This window comes from Bos indicus, chromosome 13 (genome assembly GCF_029378745.1).
Source record: "Bos indicus isolate NIAB-ARS_2022 breed Sahiwal x Tharparkar chromosome 13, NIAB-ARS_B.indTharparkar_mat_pri_1.0, whole genome shotgun sequence".
Classification (NCBI taxonomy): Eukaryota; Metazoa; Chordata; class Mammalia; order Artiodactyla; family Bovidae; genus Bos; species Bos indicus.
Genome location: NC_091772.1, coordinates 39,012,005 through 39,035,174, shown reverse-complemented (window position 1 = coordinate 39,035,174; position 23,170 = coordinate 39,012,005). Strand labels below are relative to the sequence as shown.

Here is a 23,170-nt window from a genome sequence, read left to right as displayed (position 1 = left end):
ACCTGAAAACTTAGGGTGAGAAGAGTAGGAATCACCCCATGGCAGGGAACAGAAAGCAGGCACATACGGATTCCTGGGAATGGACAAATAAGTGGCAACAAAGTCATATGATGGAAAACAAGAGAGCAGTTCAAATGAATGATTTTGCACATACCATCACAGAACATCAGTCTAGTAGAATAACGTTTACATAAATTTGAAAGCAAACCAAACCATATTACTTATTGCTCATGCATACAAATACAGGAGACAAAAACTTTTAAACACAGGTCAACCACCTTGAAAATAAAGCTGATGGTGCTTCCGAACGTGGAAAATCGGAGGAGGTGAATAAAGGGAATGTCCATCTGCTTTGCAACTGTTATATTTCTGATAACTGAAAAGAGACTAAAAGCAAATCAAGAATGTTGTTGTTCAGTCGTTCAGTCAGGTCTGACTCTTTGCAACCCCATAGACTAGAGCAGGCCAGGCTTCCCTGTCCATCACCAACTCCCAGAGCTTGCTCAAACTCATGCCCATCGAGTTGGTGATGCAATCCAACCATCTCATCCTCTTTCGTCTCCTTCTCTTCCCGCCTTCAATCTTTCCCAGTATCAGGGTCTTTTCCAATGAGTTAGTTCTTCTCATCAGGTGGCCAAAGTATTGGAGCTTAAGCTTCAGTATCAGTCCTTCCAGTGAATATTCAGGGTTGATTTCCTTTAGGATTGACTGGTTTGATCTCCTTGCTGTCCAAGGGACTCTCAAGAGTCTTCTCTAGCACCACAGTTCAAAAGCATCAATTCTTCAGCAATCAGCCTTTTTTATTGTCCAGCTCTCACATCTGTATATGACTACTGGAAAAACCATAGCTTTGACTACATGGACCTTTGTAGGCAAAGTAATGTCTCTGCTTTTTAATAACCTGTCTAGGTTGCTTTTCTTCCAATGTTTCTTCCAACATTTAAAGAATGTTATCATTTATTAACTCCCAGAACAAATACATTGGAATTTGTTGTATTTTCTCTTATAGTTATGAGGGTTTTGTTCTCTCAAGATAAAATGTGAAAAACAACAACTGTCGCAGAGAAGTTCCAAGGAGTCATTCATTCAATCAATCATTTGTTCAACAAAGAATGAACGCCAACAGATATTTGGGGCATTCAGGGAATCATCCAAACCCTGGGGATACGACCGTGAATTGACGGCCCTGCTCCTGCCCATGCAGGGTTCATCACCCGCAGGCAAAGACCAGCACGGGTGGAAATGATGAGTCAACACTATGTTCCTGCCTGGAGTTCAGTACAGGGAGGAGTGAGATGCTGGAAGGGGCACCTGGGCGTGGCCAGGCTTTCACTCCAGCTCTGCCACCGCCCCCCACCCCCAGATGCCCCAGGGATGCCTGACTCACAGGCATGGTAGGAAAATTAAGGAGATACTGCAGGTCTCCGTCCAGGCACATTTAGCCCAGCCCTGACTCCAAGGAGACACCCAACAAATACCTGGTCCCCTTACCTCGTCCCTGAAAAAATGCCTGGTCCCCTTACCATTTCTCTGGAAAGAACCTATGGATTTTAATCCTAATTCAGGAATGCTGAGTTTACATCTGAAATAGTAATAATCATGTCTAACACCTGAGCATGACTGTATCAAGTCCAACTTCTCCATGTGTTCTTCAAATATCATGTTTGAAGGAGGAATGTTTGGTGCATAAAGTAATCAGGACAGTGAGGGGGGACTCAGGTCATACAGGGGCCGAGGGCTGGGAGGGGGCAGCTAAGAAATTGAAGAGAAGGAAATGCAAACAAGGAAGACCGGCAGCTGACCTTGCAGGTACGCCAAGCGGAAGAGGAATAAGATTTATTTTACAGAACTCACAACGACTAAAAGGAAGACATTCTGGTTCAGCACGAGGAAGACAACTGTAATAAACCTGGAGGCCCAGGGGAAAAAAAAGGCCTCTCACAGGATGTGGGGGGTGAGCTCCCCTCACTGAGGACATCCTGGGACAGGACAGAGGACCACTTTGTGGTGATGTTACAAAGGGATCTCGGGACTTACATGAACTGCTAGGTCATGCAATTTCTTAAGAGTCTCTGCATGTTAAGAGTTTGTGACTCTAATTTATGGTTTTCAGAGAAGATAAAACATCCATGTAAGTATGTCACTCCTGCCCAGCCCAGTAACCATTCACTAACCCCTTAACAGAACATTCTGTCTGTGGAAACACCCAGCAGGACATTCACAGTTCTCTCCCATGTGTTTTCACATTTTCCCCCACGACAGTGAAGACAAGGAGGAGCCATTCCTGGGCTGGATCAAGATAGGAGCACTGGGGAGGAGGGGACGTGAGAGAGAAGCCCCCAGGCTGGGTGCCCAGGACCTGCCCTCTGCAGGCCCAGAGCCTAGGACAGGGCCATGGAGCCTAACCGCTGTGCACCCTCCAGCCGTGACGCCCCAGGCAAAGGCCAGACTGTGGGGTCACCACACAAAAGCCAGTTAGGTGTGCAGAGCCAGCCCAAGAGCCCAGAGCAAGGGGACAATGAGGAGACCACCACTGTGATCTCGATTGGATGGAGAGAAACAACTTCTCCACCCTCCACCCCCTCTGCAGCCGGACTCAGAAGAGGCCCTCAGCCCCAACCTGCTGGCGTCAGAGCAGCTAGAAAACTCAGCTAGAAAACTCTAGCTACCACGCTGGATCCAAGAAACATGCCCGTCCTTGTCTGTCCCCACCAAACACCAGTGCTGGGGAGCACCAAGTGAGTCACTGCACCAGACAAAAGAAGGAAGTGATGCATAGCAGAGATTCTCTACTGGCCCCAGAAGCTGTTGAGCAGAATGACCAAGAGTGTATGCGTGTGCCAGTCACTACAGCTGCATACAAAGCAGCCCAAAAGGGCAGCTCCAAATAGCAACAACTGTGTATTATCATGTCTGTCTCCTGGTTCTGGGGTGACTGGACTCAGGCAGCTCTCACTTGGGGCCTCACGTGGCTGCATCTGATGGTAGGTGGGGCTGGGGTCATCTAGAGGGTGTCTCTGCTCAGGTGTCTGGGTGGTGATGCAGGCTGTCCATGGTCAGCAAGGCCCTTGCCGATGGCCCCTGTGAAGCCTGAGCTTCCTCCCAGCAGGGTGGCCGGGTTCCTGAGCCACCATCCCAAGAGGAAGAGCTGGGGGAACCCTACTGCCTTAGAGGACTCAGCTTTAGAGATCACAGAGCTTCTGCCACAGTCCATCTGTTAGAAGTGAATCATGAAAGCCAGTCATATTCAAGAGGAGGAGAACGAGAGAAATTTCATGTTGAAAGACAGATCAGAGCACCTGTAGGTATGTCTTAAGGCACCATAAGGTACCAGCCTTTTTCAGGGGCTACAAACAGCATCCCTTAGCCTTCAAGGACCCAAATGTCTCAAATTCCAGGTGAGAGTTACTTCCCATTGTGTCAGGCCTTGGGCTGAAGAACATCACTCAGTGGGATGTATTTTTTTGGAAGTCTCACCTTTGAGAGCTCTAAGAGCTATGAGACCACAGACCTGAATACCAGGGTAACAGGGTTCCCCACTTTAAACACATTGAGCCACCTTGAAAGATGATTTTCTATAAAATATAGATTCCATTTCACACCAGACAGAGCCCAGTGAGGGATGAACTGGTTACCTGAGGATATGGATACTCTAGCTTAATTCTGAAGCTGGACAATCCAGTAAATGCCCCTGAAATAACACATATCCCAGAGAGCAAAGGACACACATTTCTCAATTCTGATTCAGGGTTCACATTCAGTCTTGACCCTGAGTTTACATATGTTCTAGACCTCGGGCCCCAGCAATGCTCCTAGAAAGAATTCTTTTACTTTAGTTGACTGCAAAGAAGATCTGCCTGGTGGACAAAGGTTCTGTTTTCTTGCAGAAGGAGCTTATGCAGGGCTCCTTGGTTTCTCCTTTTCTCAACTTTGACATGTCCTGAGCTTTGCTGAGGTCCCCTGAAGGCCAGCACAGACACGGATGCAGTCAGATGAATGAGGACAGGAGGGATGTCTTCCTGAAAGCCCTCCACTCTTGGCCCGGCCAGAAGGGCTCCCCTGCTGCTGCCAGGCCAGAAGGCCTCCTCTGCTGGGTCTACCTAAGCTCCCACTTATTGCAGGAGGGCCTAGTGAGCGGTCAGCACTTGTGCAAACACACATTCTGATGCAGTAAAAACAAATGGGGTGAGTCCAAGGGCTTCGCCTAGCAAGACAAATTCACGCACAGACAGAGGAAGTGCTGGGTGATGCTTTGCGCTCTTCTTGGGTCACGATAAGCTTTCCAACCTGTTCAACAACATGAAACCACGTCCTTGGGAACAGAGAAGTAGGTGTTTACATGTATAACCGTGGCGGATTCATGTTGATGTATGGCAAAACCAACACAATATTGTAAAGTAATTAACCTCCAATTAAAATAAATAAATTTATATTTAAAAAAAAGAGAAGTAGGTGTTTAGCAATCACTGTTGCTGCTCTGCTCACCTTTCTCTCCTTAGCTCTTGGGTGCTCACTGGCCCAACATCCAACCGCCAGCACCTGCCCCTCAATTCCCCTGGGGCTGTCTCTACCCATAGGTGCTACTCCACCTGTGCAAGGGGCATCACCACCCCCAGGAGCAGCCCTCAACCAGTGAGTTACAGGAGCTGGTGCATCAATACCCCAACTCCCTCACCCCCTTGTGGGAGAACATCCAGGTGTCTTCCATAGTCCATCCCAGCTCACTAACCTAGTGACCACACTATAACTGGTTCAGGAAATGCCCTCTCTCCCCTATTTCACTTCTCTATTCCCTACTCCCAGGGGTTCCTTGGGCTCATCTCCCAAATAAACTGCAGGCATCCAAACCTTTGCCTCAGCATCTGCTTCTAAGGGAGCCAGAACTGAGTCAAGGCGCCTGATGGTCACAGCAAGCCATGGATGATCACCAAGAGTGTGCCGTCACTGGAGAGTCATATGTGTGTCTCAGAGGCCCTCCTCCCAGTCAACATGTATGTCAGGAACCGACAAAGAAACAAGGAGCACAAAGAATGAAGATTGGGCCAACAAAGGGTTCTGCTGGGACAGAGCTTACTGTGGACAATGCGGCTCTCAGCCTTTCCAAAGACCCTAACAGACACACACACACACACACACACACACACACACACACAAATTCCCACCTTAGTGGGGCCGGTGACCTTCCCCAACCAGGTATCTAGTTCCCAGTGCAGATATATCATCTCTCTCTGATGCTGTTTGTGAGAGGAGTGTGCCCAGCTCCAGTGAAAATGGATGCCATGCCAGCCCCCAGGAAGCAGCTTCCTCAGCAGAAGGAGCACGGCCTCTGACTCAATGAATCAGACCATTTTCTGGACCTTCACGGCTCTCTTCCTTCCACTTCTTGTCATCACTGAATAAGTGAATGTGCAGTGTTGCATCAGAAGTAATAACACCTTAAAGACAAGGGAGATCACCCCTCCTCTCTGCTCCCCCTTCCCCCTTTCCTTTTTTAAAACCACAAGGTTGCTTAATCCAGTTTGTGGTTCTGCTCCAAGGGAAGTAAGAGGGGTCATTAGGGGCAACTGGCCATCTATGACTAACCTCTTCTGGTCAACCAAAGTGCTTGCTAATTTCACAGACATCACAAAGGTCTCTTTGAAAGTGGACCTAAAATAAGTATCTAAGGAAAGTGACCAAAATCTACAAGGCACTTCCTAGAGAGAAATATACCCAACATGTTAGCATTTACATGGAAAGCACGTCACATGTGTGTGAGTAATCTACATGTATTTGTGTATGTGTGAGTGTGCATGTAGAATCAGGATGCATCTATACTCAGAAACAGGGATGAATCTCAAAAGCAGTGTGCTACAGACTAAGTCTTACATCAGAGAGCATATAGTGTAAGATTCGTGTACAGAAGGTCCTATGGTGATAGAAATCAGAAGAGTAATTGTGTGGGGGTGGGCTGGGCTGTGGGTTTACTGAAAAGAGACTTGAGGAAACTTCCTGGAATGATGGTAATGTCCCATATTATGACAGAAGTTGGCCATGGAGTTTGCATAGTTAATAGGTACCACTCATGGATTGTACACATAAGACTTGTAAACTTCATTGTGCATAAATGTTACCCAACATTTGGATAAACATCTTGTTACCCAAGATGGATAAACAGATCATAAAGTCTAGCTAATGACACACATGTTAAACCTATATGAGACAGAGTGTATTTACTTCTTCAAATCACTTACAATTCCACCAAAAAAAAATAAGATAGATTAACGGATAGATACAGGGGTGGAGAGGTGAGTAAACACGATAAAGCCAGTAGTGTGAAATGCAAATTAAAGAACTTAGGTGCTGAGTCTGAGGGTGTTTGCTGTAAAATTCACTCAATTTCTCTGCATGTTTGCAAATTTTCATAATAAAATGTGGGAGTAGGAGAAAAGGTACCTAAAGGCAAGAGTCTTGAGACTAAATGGGGAGAGAGAAGATACAAAATGGTAACAACAATGACACTGTGGCATTGAAAAGACAATTCTAGGTTCATTACTGTGTGCCCTTGGGAACCACTAAGTAGATCCACTGGGCACCACATTCTTTGTCCTGGGTCTCATTAAAGGAAACATCCTTCTGTGAGCTACAAATACACAGTGATTCCTGCAGAGAGGCCAATATTCTGCATCAAACTTGGGTCAATGATGAAGACACTCACAAAGAGATGAGTACATCTGTGTTCCATCTTCCCTTCCTTTAAACTCAGTATCAAATTATAATTTAACTTAATAGGTCTCCTATGTGTGGTTAAATGGTACAGACGGTAGGGAAACTTTGTTTCTGGAATATGGCAGGACAGTTGCCCTTGGGACATGGATCACATCTTTCTGGATGAGTTGACCTACAGGAAGAGACCTCAGCAGAGAATAAGTCCAGCTTCTTCCCCACTTCTCACCACCCCTTACTTCTCCTTCCTTCATCCACTGACATCCACTTGGCACACCCAACCTTGCACATGCAGTGTAAAGACCTAAATCCCTATCGTTGGTGACTTTTCATGGATTTGCCCAAGAGAGTCAATTAAGATTGCAGCATAAGTGAAATTCCATTTCCCAAGAAAGATCCATTGGGAAGTGGAGGCTGATGCTAACAGGATGTTCATGTGCCCAACATGTATGGTTTGAAAATTAAGAATATTTTTACTTTCCACCTAGCTATTATAATATTAATACAGTCAGACTGACTTTACTCTCCTCCTAGAGGAGACGTCCGCATGCCCAAGCCAGTGCATGAGTGATAACCATATCCTCCTGTGTATAACTGAGGCTTTGGGTGCAGGACCCCTGAGCACACAGTGGGTGCTCCAGAAACGGGCATCAGGTCACAGCTGGATACGTGCTTTGTGCTAAGCTTCTTCATTTTCATATTTATTTGTGTATTTCCTTGGCTGTGCCAGGTCACCATTGCAGGGCAAAGAATCTTTTATTGTAGCCTGCAGGATCTTAAGTTGTGGCATTCAAAGTCTTAGTTGCAGCACGTGGGGTCTTGATCCCTGACCAGAGATTGAACCTTGGCCCCCTGCATTGGGAGCATGAAGTCTTAGCCACGGGACCACCAGGGAAGTCCCTTGTGCCAAGTTCTTCACACACTTTATCTCATTGACTCTCCACGGCAACCCTTTCTGTTTGTGCTGTGAATTACCCCCACTTTGCAGGGGAGGAAACTGAGGCTTGGAGAGGTTAAATGACTGGCCCAGGGCCCCACAGCCCATAGATGTCAAAGCAGGATGCCTCTCCAGGTCTGTGGGACCCTGGACCACATCCCTGACTCCACTCAGAAGTACTTTACAATTATAAAATGTGGACATCCCTTCTCTTCTGGTTCTCGCAATGAGTCTGAGGCAGGGTGGGTACTCCAAGTGCCTATTTCGTGACCCGGACCCCAGTCCCATGCTCCTGCCAGTGTGGCCTGACCTGCTGGGCTGCAGCCTGTTCTCTTCCATTCCTCGGCCCAGTGTCCCCAGACCCATCGGTGGAGCCCTGACATCCCATTGTAGACACGGGGCTAGGGAGCAAGGCCTTGGCCGGGATGGACAAACCACTGAGCTGGGCTCATGTCCACTTCATTCTGAGTCAGCTTCTAAAATAGGCTGCTAATCTTTAATTCAGGGATTTTATTGTTCTATGATAGACATTTCAGTCACACTAATGGTCTCACACTATATCAGGAACCACAGAAGCGCCAGTGTGATAACCCAGACGTGAACTCATTTAACCTTACTGTCCAAGATGGAAACCTTGTCAGCCCAGACCAATCCCAGAGGAGGCAAACTGGAGGGTGGCCATCAGCCCACTGGCCGTGGGGAGCGCCCAAGTAGAAGAAGTAACAGGCTTACTGCCCAGATTCTCGAGTGTGAGCTGGTTGGTGGGAGCCACAATAAGCAGGTCAACTCGGACATGCTTTCCCCCAGCCCTCAGCCACACCACTGGCTGTGTCCTGGGAGCCTGTTTAAAAAGTCTGAGGCCTAGGAGACTCTGGGGAGAAAGGTCAGGCCCTCCCCAGGCTACATCCTACCCCAAAGCTCCCAGAGGCCGTTCCAGGCCTGAGAGCATCCCAGTCAGGGACAGAGGGTGGAAGGGAGAGGCAGTCAGCACCCTGAGATCCTGCCCTCAGCTGCTCTGGGTCAGCCTGGCTGCTGAGAGGGAAGGGATTAGGAGGGCAAGGTCAGAGTTACTGACAGGACACTCTGGAATAAGGGGTTAGTCCAGACCAGGGGGTTTTCGAGCATTTTCATTTTTTATTTATTTTTATGATTGACTGATTGATTTTTTTACTCTTTGGCCTCACCACGTGGCACGCAGGATCTTAGTTCCCTTACCAGGGATCAAGTCCACAGCCCTCACAGAGGAAGCGAGAAGTCTTAATAGTTGGACCACCAAGGAAGTCCCTGAAGCATTTTTAAAGAATAAACATTGATTCTTCTCTTAAGATCCCTAAGGATCCTTCTAGTGACAAAGATAACATAGCCACCATTTATTGTCGTTCAGTCACTAAACCGTGTCTGACTCTGCAACTCCATGGACTGCAACATGCCAGGTTTCCCTGTCTTGCTTTATCTCCCGGAATCTGCTCAAACTTGTGTCCAATGAGTTGATGATGCCATCCAACCATCCTATACTCTTGCTGTTTTATGAAGCTTAGCTCACTTCATGATGTGAGCATCTAAATATGCATTTTACAGATGGTGGAAAAGAGATTCAAAGAATTCAGGAAACTCACCTGGTATCACATAGGTTGAAAGTGACAGAACAGAGACTTAGGATTTACTCTGAAACCCAAGCATTTTCCACATTTCACCAATGATTTCACATATCCTCAAACATCCATTATTTTTCCTACACTCCTTGCATTTACAAAGAAAAGATGTAATTTGCAAGCAGACACACCTGGGATAATTTCTACATGACTTGTGACCCTTTCAAGGTGAAAAGAGAATCAAAGTGTGTCACCTGACCAGGTGAGAACCATGAAAGTTAAACCAAGAGCTAGTGTTGTGTTAGGGGCTCAGGTGGCTATTTTTGACCCCAAGACTAGCCCATCAGGTTCCTCTGTCTGAGGAATTCTCCAGGCAAGAATAGTGGAGTGGGTAGACTCTCTTTTCTCCAGGGGATCTTCCTGACCCAGGGATCAAACCTGGGTCTCCTGCATTACAGGCAAATTCTTTACTGGCTAAGCCAGCCTCAGAAGACATAAATTTAGGTTATAATTTTTGTCTACAGGGAGTATATTGCTTTTGAAATAAGATAAGCATAAAGGAAAATTGAGACATTTGTTTTTTTAATAAGAAACAAGTTTGGGGGGAAAATGTGCTTTCTCTTCTTCCAAGGGAATGGGAGAAGTCTCTCACGCAGTTAGAAGTGGTCTTGCCTGAGTCCTGACCAGAAGAATGTGAGCAGGAGGGAGGGTCTAGTCCATAAAACCCAGCTGTGAACAACTCCCCTGTTCTTTCCCCTTCAAGCAGAGAAGCACAGTGACCTTGGAAACCAAGCGTGAGAACAGTGAAGCCTCAAAATGGAAATTTCAGAGTCCACAGACCACCTCTAGCAACAGGGCCACCCACAGACTAGAACTTCACATGAGAAAGAAACTTCTTTTGTGTTAAACCCCCAAGTCTGAAGGACTTACTTGTTACAGCAGCTACTGTTGCCCTAATTCAGTAAAGAACTTGATAAAAATTGAAGAGCAGATCACAATGGGTTTCCAAGGTGTTCCACTTAATGTCCACAGCTACTGTTGGAATCATTATGAAAATTACAACTGTAGAGAGAAGTTAGAGAACTGTTATGTGAGCTAGTCTAATGGAGTATACATTTTAAGACTTTTAAAAATAATCTTAGTTGTTTCCTGGGTTCAAACTCAGGGATAAAACATTAAGGCGATTGAAAACTTGTCATTCCTCATATTCTGAAAATATTTGGTTAAAGAAACTATAGTATTAACTTAACTTCATCTGTTTCCTTTTATGGTTTTAATGTAGCTACTAGGAATCTCAAAATTACATCTGTAGCTTGCATTATATTTCTACAGGACCGTGTTCTTCTAAATGATGCAAGTGTCAGATTTTCTAGATAATTATTGATATGCATTGATTATCCAGGTGGGACAGCTAGGGGCCCTGCTCTGCTTCTGGAAAAGCCCTGTAACCTCAGGCAGGTCATTCATTTTTTTCTTTATGTAAATGGTGAGAGATTTGGACCTTTCGTGCTTTGTAGATCGGTCATATCCAGTCTCGTGGTATTAAACCAGCTGACCCTGATGTTACGGTTTAAACTCCAAAACAGGAGGATCTCAACCCCTCCCTGTGTACACGACCTGCAGCTGAGCCGGCCTTCACTGGCTCGTGCGTCTGAGCCCGGCCCCCAGGTTCTGCTCATGGTCCACACCTAGCTTTGGACACCCCCCTGAACTGCTTCTCCCATCCTGACCTGACCTCCCTCCCCCAGGACAGTTCAGATTTGACTCTTAGACTCTGTGGTTTCTGGCCATTCCAGTAAACAGCCACCTGATCCAGTAACACCTCTAGCACAGCCCCATGGGGTCAGTGCCTACCGGCCTCTGTCCTGAAGCAAAGGCTCAAGGTGGCTTCCCTATGCTCAGAGAGCTCAGACCCAACAAGTCAGGCAGAGAGAGGGAGCTGAGCCCTTTATCAGAAGAAAATGGAAACAGAAACAGACCTTCAGATGTCGAAAGCAAACTTATGGCTATCAACAGAAAAATGCGGGGGAAGGGATAAATCAGGAGCTTGGGATGAACATATTGACCCTTATTATAAGACAGATAACCCACAAGGACCTACTGTACAGCACAGGGAACTCGACTCAATATTCTGTGACAACTACATGAGAAAAGAATCTGAAAAGGGATGTATATAGGTATATGTGTAACTGAACCGCTTTGCTGTACACCTGAAACTAACACAACATAGCAAATCAACTATATTCCAATAAATTTTTTTAAAAAGGGAAATGCAGTCATCTCAGAGTGATGCCCACACCAAAGGCTTTCATTTTAAATAGCTTCCTTCTTCCCAAGTTTCTTTGAAAGAGGCACTCTGAGGAAAAGCTCATTTCCTTAAAATACCAAAGAACTAAAAACCAAAAGATGATAGATTTTTTTGATAGATTTTTTTTTCTGGAGGCAGACTGCAAAGTGTAGAATAAAATTCTGCAAAGTGTACCAACACACATTCCTAAGAATCCCTCTCTGCTACAGTTGTCTACCACCCTCAGTATTACATTTAGCTGACTTAATTTTCCATGGATCAAATTTATTCAAAGTTAAATTTCTCATAATAATTCATCTGAGTAAACAGTTTCAAGTGTTATTTGCCAAAAGACAATGTTTCCGGGCTCGAGATGAGATTGGCAATGTCAGGCTAAGAAAACAACCTTAAAAATTCTCAGAGGGCTGGAACGATGACAGAAAAATTAGAGCCTGGACCTCAGTCTTTTTCATACAGATCTGGAGGAAAAAATTACAAATTTTCACCAAAACCAGGTCTTCAAGGGGGCAGGGAAGAATGCCATTTAAAAGAAAAAAATTTTTTTAAATCTTAGATGTCTTTTTAATGTTATTTATTTACTTATGACTGCACTGAGTCTTCATTGCCTCACGGGCTTTCTCTAGTTGCAGCGAGAAGGGGCTACTCTTTGCTGCCACGCTCGGGCTACTCATTGTGGGGGCTTCTTCTGTTGCGGAACACAGGCTCTAGGCGGGTGGGCTCAGTAGTAGCAGCTCACAGGTTGCTCCATGGCATGTGGGATCTTCCCTGACCAAGGATCAAACCTGGGTCCCCCGCATCAGCAGGTGGAATCTTACCCACTATGCCACCAGGGAAGTCCTTTACACGTCTTTAAAGTGGCAGCTGTCCTATGAAAAGTGAGCCATATCAAGCTCGCCACACCCACAAAGATAGCACAGCCACTGTCCAATGGGCCGGGGATCCTGGCTGTCCCCTGGACCGTGCTCTGGCCTCCTGGTTATCAAAGAGAGGGAGCGGGGAAGGGAGAGGGGGAGGGAGGAACATGGATGGCAGAGAGATAAAAGGACAGGGAGGGCAGTAGGACACGGAATTCTGGGAACACAAAGCAGGGACTTACTAAGGGGAACTGGACCTGGTGTCTTAGGGGTGGAAGAGTTTGTGAGTTCCTATTCTGCACTCATGCAATGGAAGGGGCAGAGGGTTAAACTAGGTCTGCTTCCCAAGTGAGGAAGCAAGCCAGCCCCATCCCCCAACTGTTTCCACAACCAGAACATGTCAACCCATCACCAGCCTCCCAGTCAATTTCATTCCGATGGCGTCTCCAGCCAGGGGTTCCGAGGACACAGCCTGAGAATCCCTGTGACATCAGAGGGCACCAGGCACACTTCACAATAAGAGTCAAGTTAACTCCCACCTGTGACCCTGATACTGTGCTTCCCTTGGCCACACCGGCCCCCACACACTCAGGTCCCCATGTGGACACTCAGCGCTGGGCACCAAGGGAGCCCTGACACCATCCCGGGGAGCCGTGAGTGCCCTGCCCTGTGACACCATCGTGAACAGGAAGGAGGCCAGTCCAGAAGGCTGCTTCCCAGCCTGCACTGGAGCTGCAGGATGGGGAGCTCTTGTTTGTTGCCACCCCCCCACCACTGTTGCCCCCTGGAGTCTCTCCTCTCCTCCTTGCCCTGCGCCCCCACTTTCTTGCCAACACCAACAGGTGCTGGCTTCAGCTCTTCTTAGCTGGACATCTTCTGTTCTGCCTGTGAGCTGAGTCATTCCTGTCTCGCGATGGCATTTCACGCGCCTTATTCTTTTACACCTGTCACTCTGAGAAATGCATTCTTTGAAACAGTCAGCAATGCCACTCACAGCGAGCCAGCACCATCTCCCCTGACACATGGTCCCAACTCCAGGGAACAGAAGCTTCCATCGCTTGGCCCTGCACAGAGCTGGACCCCAGTCCCAGAGCTGGGCTCTGTACTTTGTCTGACGCCATTCTTTTGCATCCAAAGGTGTGCCCACGGCAAGGCTGGGCTCCTAGAACTGAATCTCCTGTCTCCTGACATCCCAGTCACCGCCCGCATTCTCATTGCAAAAAGATGGTGACATATCTTCGACTGTAAGACCCGATTGGCAAACAGGGTTACCAGCACAGCGGTGACCCGAAGCATCCCTGCCACGCCCCTTGGGCCAGGCCCCCACAGAAGCCCACCTCCCAGGAGACATGCAGTTCTGTCCACGTGGTAATGACAGGTAAACCTTCAACCCGGCTTTCACTTGTAGCTCACGCAGCCCCCACGTGCTTCAGTGAAGGGTATTCTTTCAGAGTGCTGAATAACAGCCACAGGGACCCTTGAATTCTCCAGCTTAAGGAATATAGTTTATGTCAGGTTGTAGGCTGTTTTTTGGCAGGGAAAGGTAATCTATTTTTAGTTCTTTCCAGACATCGGAAAGAGAACTTCTATCCACCTTCCCAAGAAAAGCACACACACACAATTTCACCTTCTGTAACCCAAGGGCTAAGGTTCTTTGGGCTGCAATGAAGATTGCATATGTCCATCTAGGCTGATGCTTAAAATGAGGCCAGCGTTTGCATGTAGGATCACTGGGTGGTTGAGCTCCCAGGCCCTTAAAGGGGGCACACTTGAGGCCCAAGACTCTACCAGGTAAGGAAGGAAGAACCACCCCCGCCCCACCCACAAGAGATCTGAGAACTCCATGTCAGGGCTGACAATGCAGCCACAGGCCCAGTCCATCCATGAGCTAAAATGTTTTTTTTAATTTTTAAAGATTATAAAAATCTTTAAAAATGTCTTATAGACAGAGCACCGGCTTTGGGTTCCCTGCAGCATACAGCAAACCCCCGCTGGCTCTCCATTTTACACACAGCAATGTACGTGTTTCAGTGCTGCTCTGTGACAGTCTGGAGAGGTTGGGATGGGGAGGGAGGTTCAGGAGGGAGGGGGCACATGTATACCTATGGCCGATTCGATCGATGTGTGGCAGAAACCATCATAGTATTGTAAAATAACTGTCCTCTAATTAAAAATAAAATTAAATAATAAACATGTACTATAGACACTATAGAAGTATCAGGTCTTCGAAGCCTAACATATTTGCTCTCTGGCCCTTTTCAGACAGGGTGGCCGCCACCTGGTCTAAACAAGCAGACTTCATCCGTCCAGAGGCCACCTGCCTTGGCCAAAGTCTGGCTGAGCTGAGTTCAAGTCCCTTTGATCCCCTTCTGTTAGTTTTCTCTTGAAAGTTCAAAAACATTAGAGGTAACATGTTCTGAGGAAAGGCACATTCTATTTGTTATATCAAATATAACTGCTGACACATGAACATCCATTTCTTCCAAGAAGCTCAACATCAGAGGTGAGGGTCTGGTTCAACACCTGTGCCTTTACTGTGACAGAAACAAGGCTCTCAATTAAAAATCAGGCAAAGAGGACAGGACATCCTCACCCACCTGCTCCTGACTTAGTGTCCCTCGGTATGGCACCAGCATCCATATTTTAGACCAGGACTTTGACTCACCTTCTCCCCCACCGCCCAAGGGAACAAACACAGAGGTGGAAACACTCCTGAATTGTCCCCCTGGGATCTTGCCTTCGCATTTCTTAGACACCTGCCCCTAAATGTCCTCAGAGTCTCTCTGGATCAGAGCTCAGAGGAAAACCACAGATCCGGCTCTTCCCGGGCTATGGCCACTGCCAGTAGCCCCGTCCCCAGTATAAAGGCCCCAGTGCAGCCGTCATCTTACCTGGTTCAGTGCAGTTCTTGCTGCTCCGCGGTCCTGCATCTTCTGAAGTCAGTGAGTCATTCACCTGCATTAACTTCCTCCCCACAGTCCACTGTGTGTCTTGCCCGATGAAGTCCATGAAGTTCAGATCTACGGAGAAAGACACCACAGCCACACATCACTAACAGCTGGTGTGACCCTTGCCCACGCTGGGTGCCCAGCACCTTCAACCATCATCGCTCAGTCCCGCCGACAGCCCTGACACCTCTGACTACTACGCTCAGCATCCTGTCTCTTAACTCCTGGGAGGCTTCTCCACTGCTGGATCCTGCCAGGCCCCAAGCAGCAGCCCTCAGCCAACGACTGCTAGAGGGCAGTGTATAAACACCTCACTGCTCCAGAGGGATGACTGAAGTGTGTGTTCCAATCCAGATTCCAGTCTACTCCACTGGGATGACTCTCCAGATGTCTTCAGGGCGACTTTCCTGATAAAGCACACTTTATTAGCTGTTGTCCTTCCCTATCTTCCTGGAGGAGGAAATGACAACCCACTCCAGGGTTCCTGCCTGGAGAATCCCATGGACAGAGGAGCCTGGTGAGCTACAGTCCACGGGATCACAAAGAGTCGGACACGACTAAAGCGACTGAGCATGCATGCATTCCCTGTCTTAATTCTGTGCCCCCAGTGACATGCTGAGAAATGCTGAACAACCAGTTCTCTGTAGGAAAAGTCCTGATTTGTAGCCACTGGTCAATTTCCATGGTGTAAATTAAATTCTCACCATGTCCAATTTCAAGCTACCAATGTGACCTCACTGAACATGGACTTGGGAAAAGAAAGGGCCCAGTTGGGTCCACTAAGTCAGTTAGACTGGCTCCTGCTCAGGAGCATCTGGTCCCCAACCTGTATCTCTTTGAAGGGAATTCCCTGGTGGTCTAGTGGTTAGGACTCTGCACTTTCACTGCTGGGGCCCAGGTTCGATTCCTGATGGTAGAACTAAGATTAACAAGCCATGCGGTGAGGCCAAAACAAAAACAAAAATGATATTTATATTCAGTATTTCCTTGAATCACCTCCCAAATAAAGCACCTGCAATTAACACCTGCTCAGGATCTGCTTCTTGGATCACCCAGGCTAAGACACCATGTCAACATGCCCAGAGCCTAGGCTAGTGAATCCCACATAACAAGATTTCCACAAACATGAGATGAAGAGCACAAACCAGGGGAAAGCTGATCACTGAATGCATGAGTAGGGCTGAGGTCTCCGGCTGAGACGACCATGGGGATGGAAGTGTCAGGACAAAGAGCAGACACGGAGGGACACGCTGGGGACAGTGTGGTGCCTTCTGCTCAGGATTCGTTGAATCTGAAGTGTCCGTGGACCATCCGCAGGGTGGTGTGCTGCCCGGATAATGTGGGTGCAGACACTGCAGGGCAACAGTGCAGCTACCCAGAACATCAGGAGAACCATAAACAAGCAGGGAAGCATATGGCAAGAGTATGAATGGGGCTTCCTAAAGAGAAGGAAATGGAAGAAGAAACCATGGGAAACTCAGCATTCCTCCAGAGAAAGTAGAGTCAAAGCCTTCAACAAAGATCATGAATGCAAACTAGTACAGCCACTATGGAGAACAGTGTGGAGATTCCTTAAAAAACTGGAAATAGACCTGCCTTATGATCCAGCAATCCCACTGCTGGGCATACACACTGAGGAAACCAGAAGGGAAAGAGACACGTGTACCCCAATGTTCATCGCAGCACTGTTTATAATAGCCAGGACATGGAAGCAACCTAGATGTCCATCAGCAGATGAATGGATAAGACAGCTGTGGTATATATACACAATGGAGTATTACTCAGCCACTAAAAAGAATACATTTGAATCAGTTCTAATGAGGTAGATGAAACTGGAGCCTATTATACAGAGCGAAGTAAGCCAGAAAGAAAAACACCAATACAGTATACTAACGCATATATATGGAATTTAGAAAGATGGTAACAATACCCCTGTGTATGAGACAGCAAAAGAGACACTGATATATAGAACAGTCTCATGGACTCTGTGGGAGAGGGAGAGGGTGGGAAGATTTGGGAGAATGGCATTGAAACATGTATAATATCATGTATGAAACAAGTTGCCAGTCCAGGTTCGATGCACGATACTGGATGCTTGGGGCTGGTGCACTGGGACGACCCAGAGGGATGGTATGGGGAGAGAGTAAGGAGGAGGGTTCAGGACGGGGAACACATGTATACCTGTGGTGGATTCATTTCGATATTTGGCAAAACTAATACAATTTTGTAAAGTTTAAAAATAAAATAAAATTTAAGAAATAAATAAATAAATAAAAGAGACAAGAAAAAAAAATCATGAAAAGAAAGAAAAGAGCAAGGGAAGTGGTGTCACAGAAGGTAAGCAAAAAGAGAATTTCAAAAAGGACAGAGTTGCCAATGGCCTTGACCACTATGGACAAATCATGTAAAAAAATTTATTTTTATTTTTATTTTTATTTTTTTGAGCCGCCATTCCCACCCTGAGCCTTGCTCCTCCCCCCCTCCCCCAATTTTTTTTAATCATGTAGGAAAAATGTAAAATAACAATAGAGCAGGACCTCAGAGAGTCCTTGGGTTTTGGAAACAGCACACAGATGGCTCTCTCTAGTGGTTTGGAACTCAAGAAAGACATGACATGAAGCTTTGGCTACCTCTTGAGTGTCCAGAGTTGCTGTGGTCAGGAAATGGATATAAGAAAAAGACAAAAAGAGTCTAATTCATGGGACCAGTGGCCTTTATGAAAGGCCAGAGGCTGGGCCCCACCCAGTCAAACCAACCTAGTGTTCTGAAATGGTCAGTAAAGAGTTGAAGGTCATCATACCCTCTCCTCTATTTCCATGGTAATTCTAGTTTCTCAAATGATGTCACTTTCATTATGTAACTGGAACCTCATGACACTGCTCTGGAAAGAAAGATGGAGCCTGATCACTGTCTCCTGGGTCCACTGCTGTCTCTCTGACACCAAATCACTGCTGGCTCAGAGTAGGTGCTCAGGAAATTCATGTTGGAGTCACCATTCCCACTCAGTGAATGGATATGGTAAGACTCGTGGAAGTTTCTGGAAATCACAGTGCATGTGGGCATCTCACCTAACCCAAAAGGACACATATAAGCCTGCAGCTCACGCACTGAGGTCTTCCTCAATCAACTGGAACCTGCTCCCACATGTAAATTTATCAAGCAGCTAATTACAACTTTACACATTAGCCAGAAGAGCCCCTATGTTTATTCTCTCTCTCTCTCTCTCTCGACTCTGTGCTTCCAAGGCAGGGGCTGTGGGTTCAACCCCTGGTTGGAGAACTAAGATCCCACGTGCTACACAGAGAAGCAAAAAACAAACAAACAAACAAACAAAAAAAACTAGCATATGCAGCCCAACTAGAATAAACCATAATTTAAGACTGAAATACAAAATACCTACATGGTGACCAGATATATCAGTTTAACCATAATTGTGAAGACAATCCTAAAGATATTTCAAGGTCAAAGCAAGATATGTGTATAGTCTGGTTTACCTGAATAGTTAATTCTTAGGATTAAGAATAGTGACAAGCAGAGAAAAAATATTGCAAAAATTCATAAAAAAGGAATAAGGTCAGTGGCCTCAAAATTCAATAAGCAGACTTAAAATACCATATCTCAGAGTGTGAAGAAAGACACCTCGTTTGTCTCAGGCTGGGTTTCCAGAGAAGCAGCCCCTGAGGACAGAGACTTGAGCACAGGTAGTTTACCTGGGGGCGGTAATCCCAGGAAGCAGCCACGGAGGACAGGGCAATGGAGCAGGGTGGGAGCCAGCCGGAGGAGGCATGTTTCAAGTCTGAAGCTAAAATGCATGAACTAGAGCTTGACCCCTCTGGAAAGCTCTAGGGGACAGTGTACGTATTCAAAGCAGACACCCAGAGGGTGAGGGAGCTGGGGTATTTACCCACCTGCTCTTGGTCTGCCATGGGCTGAATGAAGTCCATTCCCAGGGGACATTCATTCCCTGGCACTTCCAATCAAGATGGACTCTGCTGCTACTGCTAAGTCACTTCAGTCGTGTCCGACTCTGTGCGACCCCACAGACGGCAGCCCACCCGGCTCCCCTGTCCCTGGGATTCTCCAGGCAAGAACACTGGAGTGGGTTGCCATTTCCTTCTCCAATGCAGGAAAGTGAAAGTGAAGACGCTCAGTTGTGTCCGACTCTTAGTGACCCCATGGACTGCAGCCTACCAGGCTCCTCCGTCCATGGGATTTTCCAGGCAAGAGTACTGGAGTGGGGTGCCATTGCCTTCTCCCAAGATGGACTCTGGTGCCCAGTAAATGGCCCTAGATAATTAGACACAGGTGCTGGAAGTTGTACGAAAGATGTGAGGACAAGTGATGCAGGCAGGATGCCAGGGGCATCGTTCTGCCTACATGAGACCAACAGAGTGGCCTCTCTGCTCTCATAATCTGGGTCAAAGAAAAATGTCCTGCGGGGCTGCAATCCTAACATTCAGGAAGACTCCAACATTTTGCAAAGAAGCAAGAGCATCCCTTCCAGTGACTTCCAAAGTTCCTTCTCAGGCCAAATTTCCATAGTTCTGTAATTCCGAGAGAAAAGCTGATACCAATTAAGAAATGTAAAAATAAAGCCAGCTATTGTAGCAGAAAATGAGAGGATTTTTTTACACAATGATTCAATAGCTTCAGGAATTAGAGACTATTAAGGCAGTGCCTCTGGATTCCAAAATCTACAAACTTTAATCTCAACAAAAATATATTTGAGCACTGACCACTGATACACAGATGCAGAGACCAGAGTCTGAGAACATAACACTGATGAAAAAAAAGCATTGTGTTCACTCACTTCCCACTGAGGACCACACGTGACAATATGACACCCCGTTTTCTCTGTCCTCACACAATTGCTGGAGAGGTAGGAAGGGGCAGTTAGTTCTCAGATCAACCTTCCTCTGGAGTAAATAAGTTAGAGTAGAAGTGATCTGCCTAAACTCAGAGCCAACCCATGGCCACATCTACCACCAGCTAACAGTCATCACAACAGCCATTTATTGAGTGTCTATTTTGTGCAAACAACTTTCCATTCTTTGCTATGTTTCATCTCAACAGTCTTTTTTTAGAACTGTTAACTCCGATTACAAATAAGGAAATCTAAGCACGAAGAGGTTAAAAGACTTGCCCACAGAGCAAGCAAAGAGGAACAAAACAGGGATCTGAACCCAGGTCTGGGGATCCCCAAAGGCCACCTTCTTGGTAGATCCCTGGAGAGGACGGAATCCATCTGGCCATGTTACTCAGCTACCGCAAGACAGAAGCATGATGCAGCCTGCACTTTATAACAGCTGAGACCATCTCATGGGGTCTGCTTCCCCCAGAAACTCTTAGGACCAGTGATGAGGCAGGAGCATCACTGGAAAGAAAGCATCACACACATAAAAAGAAAATGGTCCTGAACCCCACTGGATGTAGGATGCTCAGCTCAATGTGGATTTCTCAGAGACTCAGCCAGTCTCTTGGTCACGACATGGAGGGTTACAGTCTCAGATTCAGGGAGCAGGGGCAGGTGGCCAGTAGGGAAGGCGGAGGGCTTTGGGGAGCTGCCCGCTTCTCTCCCCTCCCCACCCCTGGCTTTCCTGGACTTCTCCACTCTGCAGGGGCTGCTGCTCCATGAAGCTACGCTTGAGCTACGTCAACAAAACCCCTTGGCCCCCCTCCACTGTGTTCCTGGCTCCTCCTGCCAGGCCCTGGAAGTTACGAGTTGACCTAATTAATCAAGGACAGGGGTGGGGGAGGGTGAAGAGGGAGGCAGCAGGCTCACATGTCCTGTGTCACCAGCTCGGAGCAGGGGAACAGGAGTGGGCCATGGAGCTAGCTCAGCGTACCTGCCGGAGGAAAGGGGTTCCCAACCCGAGACTCAAGCACAGGCATTAAAGAAGGAGCGTGGGGCTGGAAGCCAAGTTTCCATTACAGAGCTGTGTGTTCTCGGTCTCTCTCTCTCTCTTCTCCTCCCCTTCCTGCCCTCTGTGACCAGGGCCTGGAAAGCCCAAGGAGTCCTGACCCAAAGAATGGGTTTCCTCGGGTGCCCCAGGCCCCTCAGCTTCACCCTAAGACTAAATAAATACCACACTTTTCCTAGTCCCAGATAGGGCCCTAAGCTTGGCAGAGAGGTGGGGCTACTGCCACCCCTGCTCCCAGGAGTGGAGGACCCCTTTCAGATGAGGGTTTGATGCAGCAGCATGAGAACTGTCCCCAAGCCTCCTGCCCATGTGCCCGACCACCATCCTGCCCCTTCTCCCTCCACACTCTCCCCGGGGTTTCACCCCTTTCACTGGTGGGATAAAGCAGCCAGCAGGGACCCCAACCCAGACTCAACTCCAAAGGCCAGGCGTGTGTGTCCCACCTCAGCCCAGAGCTCAGGAGCCCAGGGGAAGTGGCCTCCAGGGGTCAGCAGGACCCCTTGATGGAACATATTAACTCTCCCCTGCCCCAGAACCGGGACACAGCATTTCTTCTTGAAAACAGGGATGGAGAGAAATACCCAGAAGGCTCCGGACAGCAAGTGGAGACATGGAGTCTTGCAGAGAGCCTCATGCGACCCTGAGGACAGCGAGTCCAGGAAACTCGGTGAACAGAACAAGAGACAGAGCCCATGGCCACAGGGCTGGCCCTGCTGAGCTATAAATACCCCACCCTGCGGTTTACACAGCTGTCTCCACTCTGGGCACCCTGGGTCTTCACCCCGGGGTCAAAGGCGGGTTTGCATCAGCCTGCAGCCCCGGGACCGCCTTCTGCAGACTCTCCTGCACCCTCTCCTAGCGGCCCCCTTCCTGCCCCCCACCCACTCACCATGGTCCTCACCCTCTGTGGTTGAATGGAGGGGGGCAGGGGCGGGGCTGGCCTCTGCATTAGGATTTTCACATCAACTCTGCAGCCGGAAGACAAGCATGGCTCTGCATGGCTCTTGGTCCTTGGAAAGGAGAACAGACTGTGGAGAGCTAAGAGCCCACCATACCCACCAGGAAAGGAAGAAGCCGGAGGCTTTATGGCCTGGACATTGGTCCCTCCATGGCCTCAAACCTTCCAGAAAGATAGAGAAGGCCACAATCTCCATTTAAACCTCTCCTCTCTCTGGTGTCTACATGCCCTGTCCAGTGGGTGCCCATCTCCTGCGCTCTGGTTGCGTGATGGTGATCACAAGCCAGGCTGCACTTGAAACGAATTCCAGTATCAAGGCACCGCACCCCCACTTCAATAGAGAAACCCCACGGAAAGTTGAGGTTTCTTGGTCCCTCTGACAGGAAAGAAGGCTGAGCACAGAAGAATTGATGCTTTTGAACAGGCATGTTGGAGAAGACTCTTGAGAGTCACTTGGACAGCAGGAGATCAAACCAGTCAATCCTAAAGGAAATCAGCCCTGAATATTCATTGGAAGGACTGATGCTGAAGCTGAAGCTCTGATACTTTGGCCACCTGATTCAAAGAACTGACTCATTAGAAAAGACCCTGATGCTGGGAAAAATTGAAGGCAGGAAGAAAAGGGAACGACAGAAGATGAGATGGATGGTATCACTGACTCAAAGGACATGAGTTTGAGCAAGCGCCGGGAGATGATAAAGGACAGGGGAGCCTGGCGTGCTGCAGTCCGTGGGGTTGCAAAAGTTGGACATGACTGAGCAACTGAACAACTGAGGGGAAGAGGGGACAGCAATCCCTGGCCACCTGCCCCAGGGATGCGGCCCTTCCACCGATGCCTGTCCTCTGCAGGGCTCCCATACACAGCGCTCAGTCGGCATCGGCGATAGCATCTCCTGGGGGCTTACAAGAAACACAGCACTAGAGCCGGGCTCTGCACAGGGCACAGA

At 47.7% G+C, this 23,170-nt stretch overlaps 1 protein-coding gene across 4 annotated transcripts in view; it reads right to left on the bottom strand.

The window, feature by feature from the left end:
• Positions 1 to 23,170, bottom strand: part of SLC24A3 (solute carrier family 24 member 3) — a 441,573-nt gene that overhangs the window by 341,388 nt on the left and 77,015 nt on the right. For 3 of the 4 annotated variants that reach the window (XM_070802132.1, XM_070802130.1, XM_070802129.1), the window contains exon 2: positions 15,288 to 15,416. In XM_070802132.1, the coding sequence (XP_070658233.1) occupies positions 15,288 to 15,405 (118 nt within the window). In that variant the 5' untranslated portion in view covers positions 15,406 to 15,416. Of the gene's footprint in view, positions 1 to 15,287; positions 15,417 to 15,531; positions 15,640 to 23,170 lie in introns of those variants that run through there. The other variant, XM_070802131.1, reaches the window with a different exon arrangement.